The 22923-nt window shown below is 36.5% G+C and overlaps 1 protein-coding gene across 1 annotated transcript; it reads right to left on the bottom strand.

Annotated features, from left to right (window-relative positions):
• Positions 1-11917: 11917 nt before the first annotated feature.
• On the bottom strand, positions 11918-13844 carry LOC141674121 (uncharacterized). The gene is made up of 5 exons (XM_074480845.1): positions 13644-13844; positions 13432-13575; positions 12895-13107; positions 12607-12712; positions 11918-12360 (listed from the first exon to the last, which is right to left on the bottom strand). The coding sequence occupies exons 1-5, from the start codon at positions 13842-13844 to the stop codon at positions 11918-11920; spliced, it is 1107 nt and encodes a 368-aa protein (XP_074336946.1).
• Positions 13845-22923: the final 9079 nt, after the last annotated feature.

The following is a 22923-nucleotide window of genomic DNA, read 5'->3' as shown; positions in this document are numbered from 1 at the left end:
GCTATACCACCTTTGAGCCATGCCCGATAGGGTTTGAGGGAAGGCCCAACACTTAATAGCGTCATTCACGGGCTGTAATAACAGGGAATTAGAGAACGTCCTAACATGATTAGCGGGGTCGCCAGTACCATCGTATGCTTTGATGGTGGGCATCTTGAACTTCCTTGAGCTATGAGCATTTATTATCTCATCAGTGAATGGTGGGTTTGGATCATTAGGATCTCCTAGGGGCATAAGATCACTTGGATCAGCCCTTGGGGCAACTGCCTTTCTTGGTATCGGACCATCCAGGTCTATAATTGGAGGAGGATTTCTCTAACTTGGAGCGAGTGGGGGTCTTGGGGCCAGATGTGACTCCAGGTCTCGCTTCAGCCTTCAGATCTCTTCTTCATGAGCCCTGATCCTCTCTTGAACATCTTGGGGATTCATCCCTTGAGTGCTCCTAGAGCGTTGTTCAGTGTCAGACATCGGCTCCTTGCCAGCACGCCTCCTTCTTGGAGCAACATCGTCATCCGATGACTCGGAGTCTCTTTCAGTATAAGGCCCAGAGAATTCTTGATCCTCCGGAATAGGAGCCAAGCCACGTATGTATTGGGGTGTCCGCCCTTGTGCTTCACTCCAACCAGAGTGTCCACTCCCTCCAACTTCGGGGTATAGAGGCATCCCGTAAGGGGGGTTAGTAGTCACAATTGTCGAGTACTCATACCCAAGGGGTTGAGAGTTCACAGGTGCATACAGCTGCTGGACTTAGAGGTTCATCCCTTGAGGAGCCGGGGGATTTGTCCCTTGTGGCTGAGCCTCAGTTTCCCCTACTAGGGTTCCTCCTTGGGTGGAGGCATAAGTTGAGTGTGGTGGTACTTCCACTGCTGATGCGATTGTTCGCGATGGGACTGGAGTGTTTGTCCCACTAGTGTTTCTGCTCCGTGTGTTCACCATGGTTGTTGTAAGTTTCCCACAGAGGGCGCCAAATGTTGTGGAATAAAAACCTGAGTACTTTAGTATTTAATGCTAGGGTTGGTGAGCTTCGAGCTTTAATGGCTACTCTTGCATTTGGGACTATCGATCCTTGCAAGATGCCTACGTATCTCTATGTTATAGAGAATCAAGCCAAAAACGTAGTTCTAGATTGAGGGGTAGAGCCCTTTATTTAGAGGTGAGTCTAGGGTTAGACTTCTTTTGGGAGACTTGGTGGACAAGTCTCCAACTTAGATGGTGATTAGGAGTTCTCTTGAGGAAGGAGATCCAGAACCTTAGGACTTTGAGTCCGTTTGGAACACATGTCTCTGCTCTTCCAGCTGTATTGGGCCTAGTCCGTGAACAGCTCGTGTTCGTGGACTTGGACGACCCCTACTGTGGACCTTGGTTGTTTGGGCCGTCATAGGCCTGTCACGAAGCCTTGGACCAAATAGGTCTTCTATGAAGCTTGGACCAGACAAGTCTGTATTGGACTTTTCGGACAAGAAGCCCAAGTGCAATTAATGCGACATTTAATGTGTCTTTAGGATGTATTTTCTATCCATATCAATACCTTAACCTTAAAGATCATGAGTAGTAGTATGAAGGGGTTATATGTATGTTTATATAATTACTGTACAAGGTTAATTAAGCTGATAGTTGGCAAGTATCCCCCATATATAGTCCCCGGATTTGGAGGGCGTTACATTCAATATATGAGATCACCTTGTAACGTTATCTTATACAGATTATATTTTGAAATTCTGTTTATACATTATATAACAGAGGTTTTCATTGATTATGAAAATATTACATGTTGAAGTATCTTGTAACTTCATCTTTTTGGCAATTTGTTTATATTATGCATAACAAAGATTTTTCGAGATATTATGAGATATATTATATACATTGCTGATCAGATAAATATTATTTTGGGCGTTATTGCTCCCTTTTATATGGTATTTTGAACTGTATGATATTCTCAAGAATTAGGGATTGTTATTATCCCTTGTATAGTATTTTGAACCATATGATATTTTGAAATCAAAGGATAGGCCTTAAAGGTTTTGGTTGTTATACCAATAAAGATTATTGAATTTCAAACTTTATGAGTGGATAAATATTTATTTTATGGTGGAATACTTGATGAGCATTATTGTGCTCAGCCTTGCTTCATTATTAAACCTTTCAGTAGCTGGAGAATATAGTCAATTATTCCGGACTACGAGGAACCGAAGTGGAAAATTCAGCCCTGAGATAGCCAGTTCAGAATGGTTAATGCATAAGAGAGTTGCATAGGTTTCAACCGAGAATGTCGATGCTGGTATCCAGGGGTAGTTGTTTATTCTGCACCATTATATAATTAAGTTTATCTATTAATATAACTTCAGGTAGAGGTTTTAATTGATAGTGTAAGATCCTAGATAGTACATTTGGTTTCCAATAACTAATGTTACTTTTGAGAATCGTTTTTAATGCTCTAACTTGTGTGTGTAAAAGATTTGGGTCATTTGGTGTTGTATTATTAGATTATTGAGTTAATGCAGGTTATATATGTTTGGATGGTAGCGTAACGACTCAAATTCCTGACCCCGAATTTGGGGGTGTTACAGGGACCATTTTTAAGAATCTGAATGTAAATAGGGTTGGCCATTCTTATGAACATCGTCATTTTTTTCTTCCATAGTGTGTAGTTGATCATGTCAAAGACAGGTATCTTGATACTGCTAATTTTCTGAGCACTCATTCTTCCAAGATCTTTATCTGTTTACTTTCAAATTTTGCTTTGATACCACTTGTTAGATATTGAGTGCAATGAAATATAACATGTGCGGGTGAATGTGTTTCTTTGGATTTTTATTAACTTTGAAAGTATTTGGCTTAAATTGAACAAAGCAGATATGAACTTGTAGAGATAAATTGTTTGACAGTAAACACACAAAACAAGATATCAAAAACTTACTTGATTGTATTAATCAATTTATTTTGCTATAAATATGTGTTTTTAGAAATAAGAACTCAGCTAGAAATCTTAAGAGAGAATTCAAGATATTTTCTAGATCTGTTTGATAACTTCTAAAATAGGGACCCGTGCATGCTTTGTAAACCAACAGCACGGGATTACAAAACTTGCACTAAAATGTACTAACACGGTTTCTAAAGCTATCTTGTTTATTCCCTTTTCTGGTGTTAGCAAATCTGTGCAGAATCTTGTAGGTCTGTAACCATCCTTTGTCCAGTGAACCTTGGCCCTTGATCTTGTATTCTTCAAGCTACTTTGTAGTCTTTCCAATTCAATGAATGAATTATTTGTTGAATGATAATCTTGAATCTTGAACTTGTTTGTATTCTGAATTATGAGATAGGTTGTCGAGATCTCTTTTGTTCTGTAGAAATGTCACATATCGATAAGTATAATGATTTATCGATATCTTGAGTTTTCTACATGTGTCTTTGACTTGTCGAGGTCTCCAGTTCTCTATATGTAGAATAGCTTATCGACATCTATATAGGCTTTTGACTTGTCGACATCTCTAGATCTCTACATGAAGAAATGAGTTGTCGATATCTCCAGTTCTCTACATAGGCTTTCGACTTATCGACATCTCTAGATCTCTACATGAAGAAATGACTTGTTGATATCTCTAGTTCCCTACATAGACATTTTTACTTGTAGATATCTGAGATCTCTACACGCATGTTGACTTGTCGGTATCTCTTGGAACTTCTCCATAAGTCATTTTGGACTTCTCAATAGACTTCTTGATATCCCTTGATCTGTGACTTGTCGATATCTTACTTAGAACATTTTTCCTAGAACAGTATTATTTAAATTCAAGATTTTATACTTCTCTCTGAGGCATGATCAAGAATTGATCTTCTTCTAGAGTTTATTCCTTAGCTTGAAGGTTGTTCAAAGAAAAATCCTCCAATCTAATCTACTTAACATTTTTACAGACTCAAGGAGTACAATTACAAAATACAAATATAGATTATCATTTAACTAATACTTAGGGTTGTCAATATGACTTAGTCTTGTTATATACAAGCATGTTGTAACACCCCCAAATCCGGGGTCGGCAATCCGGGTTGTCACGAGTTCCATTTCCCTTAATAACACCCACTCTTAATAAATAATCAACTACTCTGTACTGTGACCCCACAATAAACACACACACCACAAGTTATAGTCTCAGAGATGAATATCCAAAAATAATCACAAGTCGTTTTATTCCACAATTATATGCCAATACACCTTAAACAGGTTTCTGAATAAATTTACATTTCTTTGCCATTATTACAATTCATAAATATACATAATCTGATACATCAAAAGTTGAAAGCCTAGCCTATTGGTAGTTCCTACCTCAGCTACAGCGACATCAACGCCTATAGGAAGCTGCGGAACGTTTCCTATCCGCTCGCGAATTGGGAGCTTGGTCATGTTCATCTTGTCTATCTGATGTTGTGTGATGAAAGAAGAAAGCAAGGGTGAGCAGCAAGCCCACCAAAATAATATGTATAATGATTAACAATATATGAGCCTTCTCATAGTACTCATGAAGGTCTTGGTCAAAAGAAATGAACTAAGATGATATCTTAATGCGATGAAGTCGCAAAATATTCAGTATATATATACATATATACTTTTCAAAATATTGGAAGTCCTCTTCCATGCATAATACACACAGAGTTCCAGTGTATAACTGTATAAAAATATCGTTGCAAGGTGATCTCATATATCTAACCTTGTCTCAACATTTTTCTGAAAATCTTCGTCATGCATAAGATAATCATTTACTAGATATAAGTTTAAAAGATGAAGTTACAAGATACTCCAATATACTTATATCTTTTCCAAATACTACTTGAACTACCACCATTCAAGTTATAATTAGTTTCCAAAGTTCATCACATAGATGAGACTACAAGACCAGATTTGAATAGATTAAATCTTTAAAATATCATCAAAATAAAATGAAGTTACGAGATACTTCATTTGATGCAAACATCATTTTGAAAACTTGACCCTGCCAACACTCAACAATCGCCCAACCGTAGCCTTACTATCGAAGTGCTCTGGGTAGTGTTGCAGAAATATCCAATTGGATGATGAACTCATTACGGGAGTTTTCCGCGCCAGGAAGACCACTTACGATGATCAGTCGTAGTAGTGCAACCCCACCATTTTCTACATGTAGAGGAGAACCTGTCGGATTTACTTGTCAACCGAACACTGAACTCCTAAGGAATGGACCGCCTTAGCGGAACTTCCAGGCCATTTGGACCAATATAATAAGGCTGGGCCGGCGCCACTCGACCACTTACGCCACTCCTAGTTCAGATGAAATCCATGACTCTGAAACGTAAAGCTCGTTCCCCCTTTCCCCAAGTAGAAACTTATTGATACGGCTCCACCAAAAAGTCGTATCTAGTTGGAAAGGAAAACTCACCGATATTTCCCAGGCGATGCCTGTTAATGGATTAACTTGTTCCAAGAATTTTACTTCCCGAGTGTTGGGTAAGTAATCAATTCATTTATCAAAACAGCAACCTTGTTGCGAATATAAAACACACCACAGAGCCGGATCCCTCAGGTTTTGAGCGAGTATTTAAATCCCCTTCGAAAGGAGGATCTTAAATATAAAAATAAGTTTTGGGATCCGCTCTAACTTTTAAAAATCATTTTGAAGACTCGCAAAACATTTTTAAGAATGTTTGGACTGATGCTGATTTAACAAGGTAAATCAGTCCCAATATATTAGAAAATATCTGAATATTATTATTTAAATAATATTCCCATAAAGAATAATCTTTATAAAAATAATTGAAGTAGAAGTTTCAAAACTTATACTTGAAATGAATATTAAATAACCAAAGATATACCTATACGAAAGTACTATCTTTATTTGAATAATCAAAAGTGAGTTTGATTATCGACACCTTATTCTTTAATAAAATAAAGAATATATCTCAACAAATAATCGGAGTCATAGATCCTCAAATGAATATTCAAATAATATTCAATAAATAAAATAAGCTGAGTCATAAGCCCTCAAATGAATATTCGAAATAATATTCAATAAATAAATAAGCTGAGTCATAAGCCCTCGAATGAATATTATAAATAATATTCATTAAATAAAATAAAGGAGTCATACATCCTCAAATGAATATCCAAGTAATATTCAATAAATAATATAAAGGAGTCATAAGTCCTCGAATGAATATTCAAGATAATATTCATTAATAAAATCAAGTTATCGAATAAACCTTATTCGATTAATAGTTTTGAAAACTATAAACATATATATATATAAATATATATATATATAAAATCTACTCGGGATCCTCGACTCCCGGTTTTAGAAAATGTTTTCACCTTTGGGTCCCTATACTAAGGGTATATGCAAATTACTGCTATTCTCTAGCATAGGTATTATCAACTAAACCAACAGATATATTTGGCAAGAATACGAAACAGGCATGCATATATATACCATATCAGCATGCTTCAATATATCGCAACATTTGCTAATTAACCAACATGCATCTATCGCAAGATAATGCATATACATATATACATCACAACAACAGTATAACGGATAGAAAACTTGCCTGAGCGACTTGGGGTGAAAAAAAGCTCGGAACGAGTCTGGTAACCTATAAACAACAAGTAAGTTGGAATTAAACCAAAGTCACTTGTAAATCTATACTTTAACTAACTTAGACTCTAACGCTTGTTTTGCGCTTACTGATTTGCTTAAGTCACTCGGGTACCCTCGGCTCCACCATTTTTAATAATTTAACCTTTACGAGTTTTAAGGCGATTCCTTCGCGAGTGTCTTACCAACTGCCTAACACACTTACCATAAATGTTTCATACATTAATTAACCCTTTTTGGTCTTTAACCTATGTTTCAAAGTAAAGCGAGGGGAAAAGTTTCGTTCGCGAAACGCCGTTACTTGAAACGGTCATTTCTCCTAAACCGTACATCGGAATCAAACGAACTACATATCAAAACGAAGCTCGTAACATGAACTATCTAAACATGGCAATGGTCAAAATATATCAGGGTGTTCTCGGGTCCAAATGTTATGAACAAAAGCAGTCTAAAGTAAATCGGATATTACGACGGCTATGTTTACGCGATTACCAATGTTTAAACTACTCCAATTAATCACCAACCAACTCATAACCATCAATACAAAAAAACTTTACCTAAACCATACCACATCAGTCCATAATCTCCAAGGTTTTCAACTCAAACAACCACAATCAAGACCTATGAACTATAATCAAGCTTCAATTACCAAAACACTTCCAAATCAAACCAAACTACTAATAATCACAATCCATGCTTCTCATTTCACAAAACCAACCATTAAGCTTACTAACAAATAAAGTAAAGGCTAGGGTTTGAAGTTTATACCTTCCTTGGGAGGTGTTAAGTTGCTAGGAAGCCTTAGGGAGCCTCCTACAAGCTTGATCTTTCCAAAGAAATCAAGAACACAAAGTTAGGCTTTGAAGTTTCTAAAAGTCCGATTTAAAGAACTGTAAAAATGAGGGTCTTACCATGATTATTTGGACGAGACTTGTGAACAAGAGTTGTAGGCCATCTCAATACCTTTCCAATGAGCTATAGAACACAATATTTGAGTGAGAAATGAAGGAGATACAGCAGTTTTAGTGTGCTGGTTCTGTTTTGGCCGAGAGCATGAAGAACAATGCCTTGGTTTCTTTTTGATTTTGATGAAAAATGATTTGCTTGGCTTGGTTGGTTTGATTTTTGTGTTTGTTTTAGTAAATTACCTAGTTGCCCTTGATTTTGTGTGGTTAAAAAGCCACCACATCTCCTTCCTTCCCATGTCATGCTTGTGTCATCCTCATGATGTCATCCTCCCCTCCTTGTCCTCTTCTCATTGGTTGGGTGACATCATCCTCTCTAATCCCTTTGATTAACTTCCTAATTGTTTGCCTAATGACCGCTGATCTGTTATACAGTTCGCTTAACTTTCGTTTTCGTTTATCGTTTGAGGGATCATACCCGGGATCTTATTACTTAGGTTCCCTTAATCTTTCTCAATACATTATATTCCTTTTTATGATCCTCTATTACAATCCTTTAATTTAAATCCTTTTATCCTGTTACCTTATACTCAATTCTTTCCGTATATATTGGATTTCCGGGAAAAATCAAAGTGTTCGGATTTGGATTCTGACGATCTTTACATACACTTATATCCCATATAAAGTACTAATAAAATCTCAGAATATCCATATCAGAACCCCTACATAGTGTGGCATGAAAAGTTTTCTCATTCAGCTAAAACACTATTCACAAGGGTTACAAAAAGTTCAAAATTTTGGGAGTTATTACACATGTCTTGCACAATAGTGTTGTTCAAGATACTTTATCTACTCTTAATAGATTTTATTTGTTTCTATGTTATAATTAATCTAATTTCAATTCTTTTTTTAATATTTTAGCTGATTCTCAATTTTATACGGGTACCTTTTCTTTATTCTTCTTCTCCTTATGTCGTTTTTAAGCATATATAGTTCTCTTTGATGGATATTTTAGTATTGTTGTAATGTGTTAGGATCTCAGCGCTTACCACTATGCCAAAAGCAGCTGCTTGTGAAGAAGGCGCAACTATAACATTTATAGTGTAGCAGCCAGCGCCACGTTTCGATATAGGGAGAGGTTAGACACCCCAACAATTCCCCCAGCATCTGCCAGCATTACCAAGTTCCTGGATGAGAAATGGTTGTCCCCGTCTGAGACAATGGCTGCACAGCATGCCTTTGGCATAAATCTCATAAATATGCACGATAGTGGTAATCGAACATGTGACCTGCTCTGATATCACTTTTTAGGATCCTCACGCTTATCACTATGCCAAAAGCAGCTACTTGTGGAGAAGGCACAATGTTAGGATTCTCGCGCTTATCACTATGCCAAAAGCAGCTACTTGTGGAGAAGGCACAACCATAACCTTTATAGTGTAGCATCCAGCGCCACGTTTCGATATAGAGAGATGCTGGACACCCCAACTTAATGTTGATATTGTTGTGATTTTGATATATGCAATTTATTTATTCGATGAAAATATTTAAAAAATAATAATTTATCTTTATATTCAAACAGGTAAACATAAATGCTTTGTTTTTTTTTTTGCTTTTGGATAAATGACTATGTGACAAATATTTAGATTCATGTTTAGATCTTAATTTTTGTGTTTTTTAAGGTTATGGTGTTTGTGTAATTGGTACAAGTACTGATATGGTATACGCGCACACACATAAATACAATATATTAATATAATAGGTATGTTTGTTAAAGTTTTATCCCTATTTTCTCTCCACTTGAATGTTAGTTAATTTGATACATGTTGCTGGCAAAAGCTAGAACATTTAACTACATGTTTGGCTCAAATTAATAAAAAGGATACAAATTGAAAGACTTCTTGAGATATGAATGCAAATTACATGATTTTAAGGTATTGGCTCCAAGTTTTACAAGCTAAATTTGAGATGTAAAATGCAATATACTATAACTTGACCCTAATTAAACTCATATCATATCACATGTCTTATGTAGCAGTCCAATATCAAGAGACATATTTGTTCATGCTATCTTGGTGTCAAGTTTCATAAAACTGTATTGGTATTGAAGATTATTCAGTTTCCTAGGTGTTTACATGCTTTCTTTTTTAAAGATTTGCAGGTACAAGGGATTAGGTACATAAAAGCCTTGAAGCTAGATGAGACATTCTTGAGTTCTTATCCAGTTGAGCTGGACTTTATATAGTTAATGTAAGGTCTTAATCTCATAATCAACATTTACCCATAAAATAAGTTTCTCGTAAGTTTTAGCATATCTATTTACACCTATCTTGGTATCAAGCCTGAAATTTCATGTTTTACTTATTTTCCTAACCTTCTAATACTTTAGGTATTTGGCTGGATTTACTTTGCTTTATAAATGGTCTTAGAAGGACATCCTATTTTTGGTTAATTCTGAGTATATTATACTTCATGTAGTCGGAGAATGATTTATAATTCATGAATAAGATGAAGCTGTTGTGGTTGTATTCAAAAACAAGATAGTAATTAACGATAACATAATCTGATCTTGATAAGATGAAGACTGATAGAATAGCTTCAAGAATTATCCAACAAGAAAGGAAATTCTAATAAGGATATTATGGGTTACAAATTTGGAGATAAGGCTGGAGTTTGTTACATCAAAATAGCATACTCTTTATGACAAACAAACTAGAATAAATACCACTCTCTAGTACATGAAATGACTACGGAATAAATGTGAAATGCTCATGAAATGTAAATGCATGATGGTTGATCTGGTCACTCTGAGCTAGTGGTCCTGGGTCCTTCCTTCTTGTGGATTCCTATTGGTCCAGCTATCCCACTACTCCCTTCTGTAATTTGGTCACCTTGCATGCTTTTGTACATTGTTTGTTCTGCTGTCTTGCCCATTTCAACCTCCAATTTTTGTAACATAACAATGCTCCCATGTTCAGAGGATCCTTGACCCCAAGGATCAAAGTGGGGAAACATGATTAACTGAGCATCCTTCCAAGTAGATTCTTCGACTGGTGAGTGTGACCAATGAACCAGCCACTGGACCTGTGTCGCATTCGGTCTTTTGATTGTTCGAACCTCTTATACCGTTGCAGGTATACGTATTGGAGCTATTTCAGCTGGGTCATAGTTCTCAGGAAGAGTAGTATCGATGCTCTTCGGAGCCGGCCCATGATGTTTCTTGAGTAGAGATACATGGAAAGTAGGATGTATTTTTTATGACGGTGGTAACTGCAGAGTGTAAGCTACCTCTCCCACCCTCTTTAGAATCAAGTAAAGAGCATGGTATCTCATCTCCAGCTCCTGGTTCTCCCTATTCACCACAGAATACTGACGATATGGGTGTAGTTTGAGGTACACCCAATCCCCCACTACAAACTGCATGTCAGAGCGCTTACGATCGGCTTGTTGTTTCATACGGTTTTGAGCCTTTTGCGGATTCTATTTAAGCCTAGCTAATGTATCCTCTCTGGCTTGTAGGCTTCGATCTACCACCTCTATAGTACTTGTCCCTGCTATATAGGGCTGGTGGGTTGGGGGTGGTTGTCCATACACAACTTCAAATGGCGTCTTTTGTGTAGCAGTGTGGAGTGTTGAGTTGTACCAAAACTCTGCCAGAGGCAACCACTTAACCCATGTACGAGGTGATTCATGACACATGCAACGCAAGTATGTCTCTAAATAGCGGTTGAGAACCTCTGTCTGACCATCGGTCTGGGGATGGTATGCTGTAGATAACTGAAGTTTAACCCCTTGCAACATCATGAATTCTGCCCAAAACTTGCCGATAAACACCTTGTCACAATCTGACACAATTGTCTTCGGCCAACCATGCAGCTTGTAAACATTATCCAAGTAACTCTGAGCTACTGTTAGGGCTAAAAACGGATGGGAAAGGGCTATGAAGTGAGCGTATTTGCTCAACCGATCAACCACCACCATCACAACCTCTCTACCCTGGGATCTAGGTAGTCCTTCTATGAAATCTATAGAGATATCTTCCCATATTGATTCAGGAATAGGCAACGGTTGGAGAAGTCCCAGATAAGCTCACTGATCATACTTGCACCTTTGACACATCACGCAGCTTTTAATAAATTCTTTGACTGTATTTTTCATGCTCTTCTAATAAAACAGGGGTTGCACTCTTTTGAGGGTAGCTTGCACACCCGAATGACCTCCTGTGTGAGAACTGTGCATATATTTCAAGATTTGTTTCTGCAAGGCTTCATTTTGACCTACCATGATCTTACCCTTCCGTCTCAGCACTGTATTATCCCACGTGAACTTTGAATGAGACCCGGGGTTATTTGCTAGTTCTTGAATTATTTTGCTCATGGTTGCATCTGCCTTTCAATGATCCTGAAGCTCAGTTAAAAGACTAGAGTCGATCAAAGATACAGCTAATGCCAACAGCTGTGCTCCAGGGACTCGAGAGAGAGCATCAGCCATAATATTTTCCTTGCCCCTCTTGTGTTCTACCACATAGTCGAAACCAGCAAGCTTGGACAGCCATTTTTGTTGAAATGGTGTCGATAACTTGTGCTCGAGCAGATATTTCAAACTCTGTTGGTCTGTCTTTATTATAAATGGGTGTATCATTAGGTAATGTTGCCACTTGGAAACTGTGAATACCACTGCTAGGAGCTCTCGCTCATAAGCCGATAAAAGGGCATTTTTTACAGAGAAGTGCTTGCTTAAATAAGCTATTGGGTGGCCTTCCTGAAGAAGAACTACTCCCATACCTTGAGCTGATACGTCTGTTTCTACTGCAAAGGTCTTGCTGAAATAGTGGCCTTAAGCATTTCAAACGCAGCCTGAGCTTTACTATTCCAAGTGAAAGCATATTTCTTGAGCAAGTCGTGCAGGGGACGACACATTCGGCCATAATCTTTAATAAACCGACGATAATACCCCGTTAAGCCGAGGAACCCACGTAGCTGTTTCAATATTATAGGGGTTGGCCATTGTTGGATCGCTGCAATCTTTTCTGTCTCCGTATGCACTCCCTTATCTGATATTACATGACCCAGGTAATGTACCTTCGTTACTCCAAATGAGCATTTCTTCAAGTTTGCATGGAGGTGATTCTGCTGCATTATTTGCAGAACCATTTGAAGGTGGCTGAGATGCTCCTACCAAGACGAGCTGTATATCAAGATGTCGTCAAAAAAGACAAGGAACCTTTTGCGAAGCATGGGTTGGAAAACATTGTTCATAAGGGATTGGAACGTTGATGGTGCATTTGTGAGGTCAAATGGCATCACCAGGTATTCATAATGTCCGACATGAGTTTTGAATGTTGTTTTATGAATGTCCTGAGAACATACCCTAATGTGGCGGTATCCAGACTTGAGGTCAATAATTGGAATGGGAAACTTATCCTTCACAGTAGCTTTGTTGAGAGACCTATAGTCTATACACATTATCCAAGACCCGACTTTCTTTTTAACTAACACGACAGGTGCAGCAAACGGACTGTTGCTAGGCTGGATCACCCCTTGTTTTAGCATTTCTTGGATCAATTCTTCAATAACATCTTTCTACACAGTTGAGTATCTGTACGGCCTAATATTAATGGCATATGTCCCTTCTTTGAGGGGAATCTGGTGGTCAAATTGTGGTCATTTGGGAGGGAGGTCCTGGATATCCGTGAAAACTTCAGTATACTGTTGTAGAACTGCTGATATGTCACTGTCATGGGTGGCTTCACAAGTGTGCAAAGTTGGTGTAATATGAGGGGTGTGGTCTACATCTACAGGAAAAATTTACAGCATAGAAATTTCTCCAGTCGCATGTAACAGTTTGTCCATTTTGGATTATGTGTTGCTTTTAAGCTTCTTAGTCCCCATACCTCTTAGACTCACCTTTTGACCATTGTGTTTAAACTGCATTATCAGCTTGGAAAAGTCCCATAAAACTGGCCCAAGGTTGGAAAACCATTGAACTCCTAGCACCATATCACTACCTATTAATGGTAAGAGCAGAACATCTGCATCGAAAGAGTGGCCCTGCATTTTCCATGTAAATCCTCGGATTATTTTATCACATATCAGCTGGCCCCATCAGTAACAAGAACCCCCATTGGCGTAATAGTATCGACCTTGCATTGCAGCTTCAAGGCCTTGTTTACGTCAATAAAATTGTGTGTACGTCCATTATCCAGCAGTATGTGCAGCTCCTTCTTTCCCACGTGACCCGTTACTCGCATTGTTTGGAATGTAGACACTCCTTCAATAGCTTCAAGAGAGATTTTTGTACCCATGACTTCTTCCTCCATTTCTTACACATCCTACTCTTCCTCTATGACCCCTTCTGCATCTTCGTCAGTCATTTCAATATGAAAAAACTGTGGTTTCTTGCCCTTATAGTTGTGCCACGGAACATACTTCTCATCACACCAGAAACATTAATTTTTAGCTCGCTTATCAGCAAGTTCAGCAGGGGTTAAGGTACGTTTATAATTGGGTTTGGGTGGGGGGGTTATTTGAGGTTTGATGAATGGGGTTTTGGAGTAATTGTATGGTTGTGTTTGGTGTAAGATTGTGTAAGGGTTGTTTTACTAGGGGTGGGTAAGAGAGGACCTTTAGGGTTTTGTTTGGTGTGTTTAGCTATACTAGAGGCTTCTTGTAGCTTTGCTAAGCACAAGGCTTGTTGTATGGTTTTAGGTGAAACATCCTGACTACAAGTTGAACATCATCTTCCAACCCTCCCAAGTAACAGCTTAATAAGTATTCTTCCGATAAGTTCAAACGACTGGTTAGGGCGTCAAACTCATCGTGGTACTCCTGGACGGAGCCACTCTGTTTTAATGCTTTCAAATCTTCCATGGGGTCATCATACAGATCCCTAAACCTTACAGTGATGTTTGCCATATACTGTGTCCAGGTGGGTAAAACCTGATTTTGACGCTGCATATACGTCTGGTGCCATAATAAGGCTTTGCCTTCAAGATGAATGGCTGCCAGTCTAACCTTCTGAGGGTCAGATGTCTCATCAAGCTAAAAAAATTGGTTGCATTTAAACAGCCAAGACCTTAAGTCCGTCTCATCGAACTTTGGAAAATCAACCTTAGTCATTCTAGCCGCATAGGATGCAAAACGGCTGTGTGCATCATTAGAATGATTACCTCCCCCTCGCTCATGACTATGGTCCTTACTACCAGAATCAGAAGACTCGGGGTTTACTAGTTTAGCAACTTGTACGGATAAACCCAAAATAAGATCATTTAATTCTGAAATAGACTTAGCATTCTGCTCAATATTAACAACATTATTGGTGCAAGCAGCAATTAAACATTGGTTCTGTGTTTCAAGCAAGGTACGAAGGCTTACCTCCATACTGCTGAAATCTGGGTGACCATGCTCTCCACCTTCATCATCGGAAGTACCAGATCTTGTAGTTGGTTTCGGACCCATTGTTCCAAGGAGCGGCTGGCTCTGATACCAGTATTGTGGTTGTATTCAAAAATAAGATAGTAATTAACGATAACACAGTCTGATCTTGATAAGATGAAGACTAATAGAATAGCTTAAAAAATTATCCAACAAGAAAGAAAATTCTGATAAGGATATTCTGGGATACAAATTTGGAGATAAGGCTGGAGTTTATTACATCAAAATAGCATACTCTCTATGACAGATAAACTAGAATAAATACCAATTCCTAGTACATGAAATGACTACGAAATAAATGTGAAATGCTCATGAAATGTAAATGTATGCTGGTTGGTCTGGTCACTCTGAGCTAGTGGTCCTGGGTCCTTCCTTCTAGTGGATTCCTATTGGTCCAGCTATCCCACTACTCCCTTCTGTACTTTTGTCACCTTGCATGCTTTTGTACGCTGTTTATTATGTTGTCTTGCCCATTTCAACCTCCAATTTTTGTAACATAACAAAAGCTTACGATTAATATGCTACTCATACATATTTAGCAATCAACAGCCCATAATTAGAATTTGAGTATTTGTTGAGTTTCAATAGATCTTAGATAGTGTACATTGCGAGGAGTTCTTATTGGAGTTCTATAAAATCTCTAAACAGCCATCGTCACTTCTATAAAACTTTTACATCATTGAAGCTTACTGTTAGGTCCCGAATTATAGTAGAAGGGGGGGGTTGAATACGATAATCACTAAATTAAAAATTCTTTTGAATCTTCAGCAGATAAAATATTTAGTGCTCGGTTAGTGGTTCCGTGTTCTTGAGAGGAATAGTGTTTGGAACGATAAAAACAAGGAACACAAGATATTCGGGGAAATATATATTCGTATATAAATCCTCGAGGGGGTTGCTACACTCCGGTAAATAAATTAATCGGCTACAATCTAAGAATAACAAAGTTCCTAGCTACTACAAAGATTTACAAATCAAATCCTATACAATAATCTAGCTTTTGTTTGTACTAGGATTTAATTACCGGGTAACGATTATAATGCCCCTAAGAATATACAAAAGTTAAATCGGGCATTATAACGTTACTCCGGTGAGAAGTTAAACGGATATACAAATAGCTTGAGCTTCTCTGTAAATCAATGTTGCCATTTTCACTTCTCTTTTGGGAGAGAAGATGAACAGAAAAATAATGAATGGCTCACTTCTTCTGCTGCAAAGTGTAGTCTTTATCCAATAAAATGTGTGGCTGAGGAGAGAGGAGAGCTCTGTGGCGACAACCTTTCTCTGGCGACCAAGTAGTTAACTTGTGTGGAGACAGGGGGAGGGTGATTGCCTGTGGCGACACCTGCTTCACTTGTACACCAAGTGTGTACTTGTACCTAATCTAAAAAAAAAAAAACCACCTGTGGCGAGCTTATGTCACCCTGGTTTCTTTTGTTTATTCCCTTTTTCATTTTCTTTTTTTTTCTTTTTGTTTTCCTTTTTATTTTCCTTTTTGTTTTCTTTTTGTTTTCTTTTTCTTTTTTTTGTTTTTTTTTCTATTTTCTTTTTCTTTCTTTTTGTATTTTCTTTTTAAGTTTAAATTGTAATTAAATTAATATATAAAATTAACTTAAATATAACATATATAAATAAACTAATTTAGATTTATAAAATAGACTTATTTAAATTTTATAAGATAAATCAATTTAAGTTTATTAAATAAATCAAATTAAAGTCCTTTAAATAAATTTATTTAATTTACTAATTAAACTTTGAACTTTGCCAGTCCCCTGAGCTATTTAGATGTATACCCCGCGCACCTCTTCTCGTACTTTAACGGATAAATGTTCAATCCAAGTACTTCCTCAACTTAACAATTCTTCTAAAAATAATACCCAGATTCCTTTCACGAGCTGTTGACGCCTAGTGCAACTGGTCTGGTTCACAGACGACTAACCCTGATTTAGGTCTTTGTATTATAGCCTTGATTACATTGTTAAGCTTGCCTCAACTTTATTGCTTCAGACACCGACTGTCAATAAACAACTGTAATCTCACTGGAATCCTTTTTGGTACTTTAGACAACATCTTCATTAACCTCTTTCTATACCTTGTCTTCAATTCTTTAGATTCCTTTGCTTCGAACACTGTCTATCTTCAATCAATGCCAATACACTGAAATCTTCCGGTAGCACTTGTATACTGAATCTTCAATATTTCTGAAACCCTGAAAGTCTTTAACCTTTGTTCTTCACTGAGGCATGATCATATTAATGAACTTCTTTCAGTGACCTGTAGACAGACTTCAGGCCTTCTTCTAATCTTTTGATTCTTTGTATTTGCCTTGTCTTCATTCTTCCTGATTTCTTGTGTAGACGTAGTATTATTAACCTGTCCTGTTCTAGTGTTGTTATCATATTGAGTTATCACATAACTGTTCATACAGCTACGCAATCTCACCAACAATATCCCCTTATTTGATTGTTAAACTCAACAAAAAAATTAAATAGAGAGGATAACTCAATTAACAACTAGAAAAAGTAATGTACTAGGACTTGTAAATAATGCTACTAGTTTTCTGGATCAAATACTGCATTTCCAGTTTTCTTGAGTAACTGAAATGAAAGATGCTTATTCCTCTAGCATTGAACTGATCTTCAAGTAATTTCATCTTCATTTCCTTGGTTCTTCAAATCTCTGCCAGATAATACTTCTCAGTCTTGAAGTAATCATCAGCAGCTTCTTTTGTACAACCACATTTCCTGTGGAGAAGCGCATATCTCTCTTGCTTCCCCCCTATGAGAATCAACTGCTTAAAGGAGATCACCTTCGTCTACCACCTCTCCCGTACAATAGGATCTGCAGATAAGAACTAATGGTACTCCCCTTTTGGAAAACAGCTTCTTCTTTTATGAAGAATAGTGATGAACCAAACCACTTCTTCTGATTACTAGGAAATCACCTTGTGTTTACCACATCTCCCGTACAATAGGATCCGTAGTTACAAACAACAATGGTGCGGTGTAGTGTACATATGCTTTACCGTTTTCCTCCTTCCTGCTATTCCTCCCCCTTAGTTGAGGAATCCTCCAAACTATTATATAAGCTTTTATCTCCCCCTTAGAGAAGGAATGTATGCTGTTGTCTGAAGGAGTTCTCATATTTTACTTGGTTGGAAAAGAAATAACAAGTCAGAGTCTGATCAACCATGTCCCTTTAAATGCTGCAAGAATGACTTCACTGTTGATCATCATGTTCACCAATATTCCCAACTCCTTATACCTCCCAAATGTGAGATCACCAATTGTTACCAATTGTGAGCTCCCAAAGGTCCCGAAGTATTCTAATCCAATCTGTAAATGTTAGATCCCTAAGAGTTAGGTTCCAATCATAAACAGATTCGAGACCCGAAGTATCAAAAACCATGTTTAGGGATAGGGAATAGGATATGGTGTTTCTCTTTCTTCCTCACTGTGAGTGTGTGATTCTGTTTCGTGTACCTCACAAGTGTTTCACTCTTCTCTCCACTCGTGTTTACACTCATTCTCACAAGTGTATCACTCCTCTCATAGCTCCAAAATCCAGCTGTACCTGCAAGGAAAATCACCTTAGCCATCCTTAAGGAGGTTACAGGTGGTGCAATGGGAGTTCGCAAATCCCCATCCTTGTTAAAATCGTCAGATGAATCTGAGTCATAATCTACAAGTTGCTAGTTTCCCTTTTAGGGTTCAGATTTGAACTCTGGGAAGGTAAACAATGATCCAAAGAATTTAGCATAAAGATCAAATTTTCCTTCTAATGTATGTGAAGAAATTTCCTTGTGACTCATCAGGTAATATCTGAATCATTGTCAACAAGTTGTCGATCTGCACCTATGTCTGATCCACTATCCGTAGATGCATCCAAGTTTATTAGTCATGGGGAGGTAGACACTGACCACTAACATATGGCTATTGGATCAGTATCCTCTCCTAACACCTGTAAAGGCAATTGGTCCATTAAAGAACCTTGAACAATCGAATCGGACCTTAAAATGATCGAAACTCTTGTTTCCGTTAACTCATCCTTTGTGTGTGTAACCTATCCTTGTGCATCAAGAATTGTTTATGTTTAAGGTGGTGACACTCTATCGAATACCCTGGCCGATAGGTGAATTTCAATAGATGCACCTTATTGAGAATATGAATCTAGTAACTGTTTTGTGCATTTTCAGCCATTACATCTTTTTGAGAAGATGTATAGGGGCTAGCAGTTGCCTCGGTTTAAATACTACTCATTTTTGTAGGAGACAGAGCTGCTGGGTTGACTTCAGAACCTTCCTTATGTGGTGCACTAAGGCACTTTCTCCCTCACGCTCATTTATACTTCATTTTAGGGGTAAGAGAGTGTTGGTTGGTTCTGTTTCTGTGTTTGTCTTTACAGTCTGGGATAGAAGTTGTGGGTTTTTCAACCTCATAACTATCAAATAAAAGAATGCCATTGGAGGCTGAACCTGTATCACAGAGCATATGGCAATATAGAGATAAAATGCACTTAAGATCTATAATGAATGAAAATTATGCATTTAATCTTTTGAGATAAATGATGTACAATAGTGATTTCAAAAGATTTTAATGAAACAAGCAATCACCAACCTAGAAAAAAGTTTGATTTTTCTCTTAAAACTGTTTAAGTGCACAAGTCTATTTTTATGCCTAAAAAGATAAATAATTTGATAAGACACAGACTGATGACTTAGCAGTATTAAGAAGAGAAAGAAAGATTTTGTCTTTCAATATGAATGAGTTTTTGTACAAGCATTGATCACTTAGGGTAAAGTCTAAGCAATTCTCATTCATGTCAAAAGCTCCATAATCTGTCTTTATAAGATCATTACCAACAACATTGTTTATTGATAAATAATCTTAATAAGACTGACTATGCTGCTAATTTCAAATTATAGTGAATCTTTCAGATATAGCAAAGCATATAAATCCACTAGAACTTAAAATCTCACAATTATCTGCAACAAAATATTAACAATATATCATTGACTGATACTTTTCAAGTACTTTAAATACCAATAATTATGTCGCGTCTTATTTTAAATATTAAAATAAGATATCAATGAATTAAATATCAATTATCTATCAAAAAGACATATGCATTCAATTTCATATATCATACAATTGTTAACTCCTAACAACTGTAATATCTCAAACAATATTGGTTCGATAAATAAAGCAACATTAACCAACATTGACTTGTTTGCAATCTTGGAAAAATATTTTAAGTTCCATATACTTGGATTCACTGAGTATTGCATTTATTATCAAAGTGTTTAGGAATTTGAAAGTAAGTATAGAAATTATTCTAAGTGGACAACATATGGTTATTTATAATAAAGCATCAAACATTATAACCATAGTTGTACTTTAAGAAAGATTTTTACACTTTTTATATTAGTATAAGTGATAGAGGATAAGCATTGATTACTTAGAGGTGTTCTAAGTAATGCCACAAATAATAATACTTCACAATTAGTTCATAGTTGAACTCTTAACTAAATATCATTAACTGATATAAGTCAAAAATTACACACAACTAATCATGCTACAATTATGTTCAGATTTCAGTAAATTCTTGAGCTATAAACATTGCTAAATTCACTAAAACCAAAATCTCATAATTAACTTATAACACATAAGTTGCAATCAATATACTAGATATCAGTTGTTGACAGATTTAGTTATAATTAATCATGCTGCTTATTTAAATTAGTTTGAATTATGGAGCAAATAAAATCATTGAATTGCTTCAATTTCCATAATCCAAACTACCCAATATAAATATTAAATAAATAAATACTAAATATCTATGAGTTAGATACTAGCACCTAAATATTTATAATTATCCTTAAATAATCATCAAAAGGATATATGACTTATATACATGGCAATCACCCTCTGGATAATTAATAACTTTAGAAATACTTTCTAAGCATATAAAATATTGAGAGTTTTATACACATGACTTAGAAAATACTTCAACTTTCAATATTAGTGATTTTAGAAATAATCATTGATTACTTAGAACAAAAATTCTAAATAATATCACTAATACTAAAAGTATCACAATTATTCGTACAAGATACAAATAACTATGCTGCATATTATTTTAACAAAATTTAAGTTATGAGACTGATATAGAGTGGAATTGTCTACAGTCATAATTTAAATCAGTTGAAATAATATTCAAACTTAATGTTATAATACTTAACTACCACAAATGTATATGATATTGTAATCATGATGATCAAGATAGTAGCACTAAGTACGAGGTATTGGATTACTGATAAATTCACAAGTCCTTTAAATATTGAAGATTTAATACTTGTGAACTTATATGAAGAATTCCTTACAGATGGGATTTCCAACTAACATGCAATGAATGGTATCCCACACTTACAAACCAGTCTTGAAAAATTAACTTTATCAAGTGATTTAATAAATGTTTTTGTTAGTAACTCTTTGACTAAAAAGACATGCTCACTAATTAAATGATACCTGGTGTGAAGGTATCTTGTCATAGAGTGTTCCATAGAGTTGTTGGATTTGAAGTTGTTTCTTAGCATAACAAGAAATTAATCTTCTTCCACGAAGTTGACAGCTTCCTGGGATGCTTCTCCTGTCAATTAATTTGACAGCTTCAGAGACGCTTCCCCTGTCTTTCTTTCAACCTGTGTAATCTATATCTATATAGCCAAACATGTTAAGCACAATATTTTTAGGGTACTCTACTCCAAGAGTTGGTAGTCCCTTAAGATATCTAATAATCTTGTTGATAGCTATAAGATTGGATTCTCTAGGATCAACTTAGAACCTTGCACTTTGGCATCTTGAGAACATTACATGTTGTCTATTAGCATTTGAGTAAAAGAGTGAGCTCTTCATACCTCTATAGCTTGTCATTATACCTGAGTTGCACTGATCAAGCTTTAGTGGTTTCTGTTGGTAAGTAATCTTGGCATGTTCAGAATCTTCTAAGTTTTGCATCTTCAAAAGATCCTTAACTTACTTGTATTTCCATCATTCTTTTGGTTTACTTGTGCTCCTAAAAGAATTGTTCTTTTGGCTTGCTTGAGCTCCTAAAAGAATTATTATAATGGCTTGCTTAAAGTAATCCAAAGAAGAATTGTAACCTTTCCAACATGCTCCTCCATATCTACTCTGCAATTACTTAGCAAATAATCTTGCACAAGTCTTTGTTAGTAGACCAACATATAACATTATCATTATATCAGAGCACATATATAACATTATGTTTGTGCCTAGTGATAAGAGAGTTATTAATATGACGACTCTACTAGTTCATATTAAACTGTAACTTCAGTTAGAGTGCCATACCATGTCCTTGACGATTTCTTGAGTAATAAACTAGTGCATACCAACCTAAAGTGAGATTGTGAAGAAGAGATATGCATAATCCAATAGATCTGCTACTACAAAGTTCATGAACTATTGTGCATTGACTTCCTCTTTTGACTCACCAACTACGAATGCACTTGTACACATCTACTAGAGTCCAATTCCAAGTGTAATGTGTATCAGGTGCCTGATATGTTGTAATATCCTCAAGTCTCGTCACTGGTGCTTTCTGTCAGATACTGCTTCCAGATAATAACCTAGCATCCAGTTTGGCCTTGTCCCTCGTAACAATGTCATTGTCATCCAGTTTTGACTTCTGGTTATCCTTGTACCAATTACACTACTGTCATTTGGTTTGGATACCAACTTCCCTACAATCTGTTTGCTGACTGATTGAGTTCATATTGCTTTATAATCACCCAATCAATTCGGATCTATCAGAGCTTCTGTAATTTTCTTAGTTTCTTCTTTAGATAGAAAACTAGAGAAATAATCATTGATACTCAGTAGCCCTGCTAATCATTACTCCACCATCTAGATCACTTAAGAACTAGACTCTGGGAATAATATTGACATC

Source organism: Apium graveolens, chromosome 7 (assembly GCF_009905375.1).
Source record: "Apium graveolens cultivar Ventura chromosome 7, ASM990537v1, whole genome shotgun sequence".
NCBI classification, from domain to species: Eukaryota; Viridiplantae; Streptophyta; class Magnoliopsida; order Apiales; family Apiaceae; genus Apium; species Apium graveolens.
The sequence above is the reverse complement of the archived record's forward strand: the minus strand, read 5'-3'. Positions and strand labels throughout refer to the sequence as shown.

What these genes read in the sequence shown, in the direction of transcription:
- LOC141674121 (XM_074480845.1), bottom strand. Translation starts at nt 13,844, where the DNA reads ATGGAGGAAGAAGTCATGGGTACAAAAATCTCTCTTGAAGCTATTGAA. An exon ending in TTAAACACAATGGTCAAAAG is followed by an intron (nt 13,108 to 13,431) that starts GTGAGTCTAAGA and finishes TCAACTGTGTAG; the next exon opens with AAAGATGTTATTGAAGAATT. An exon ending in GCTCATTTGGAGTAACGAAG is followed by an intron (nt 12,361 to 12,606) that starts GTACATTACCTG and finishes GAAATGCTTAAG; the next exon opens with GCCACTATTTCAGCAAGACC.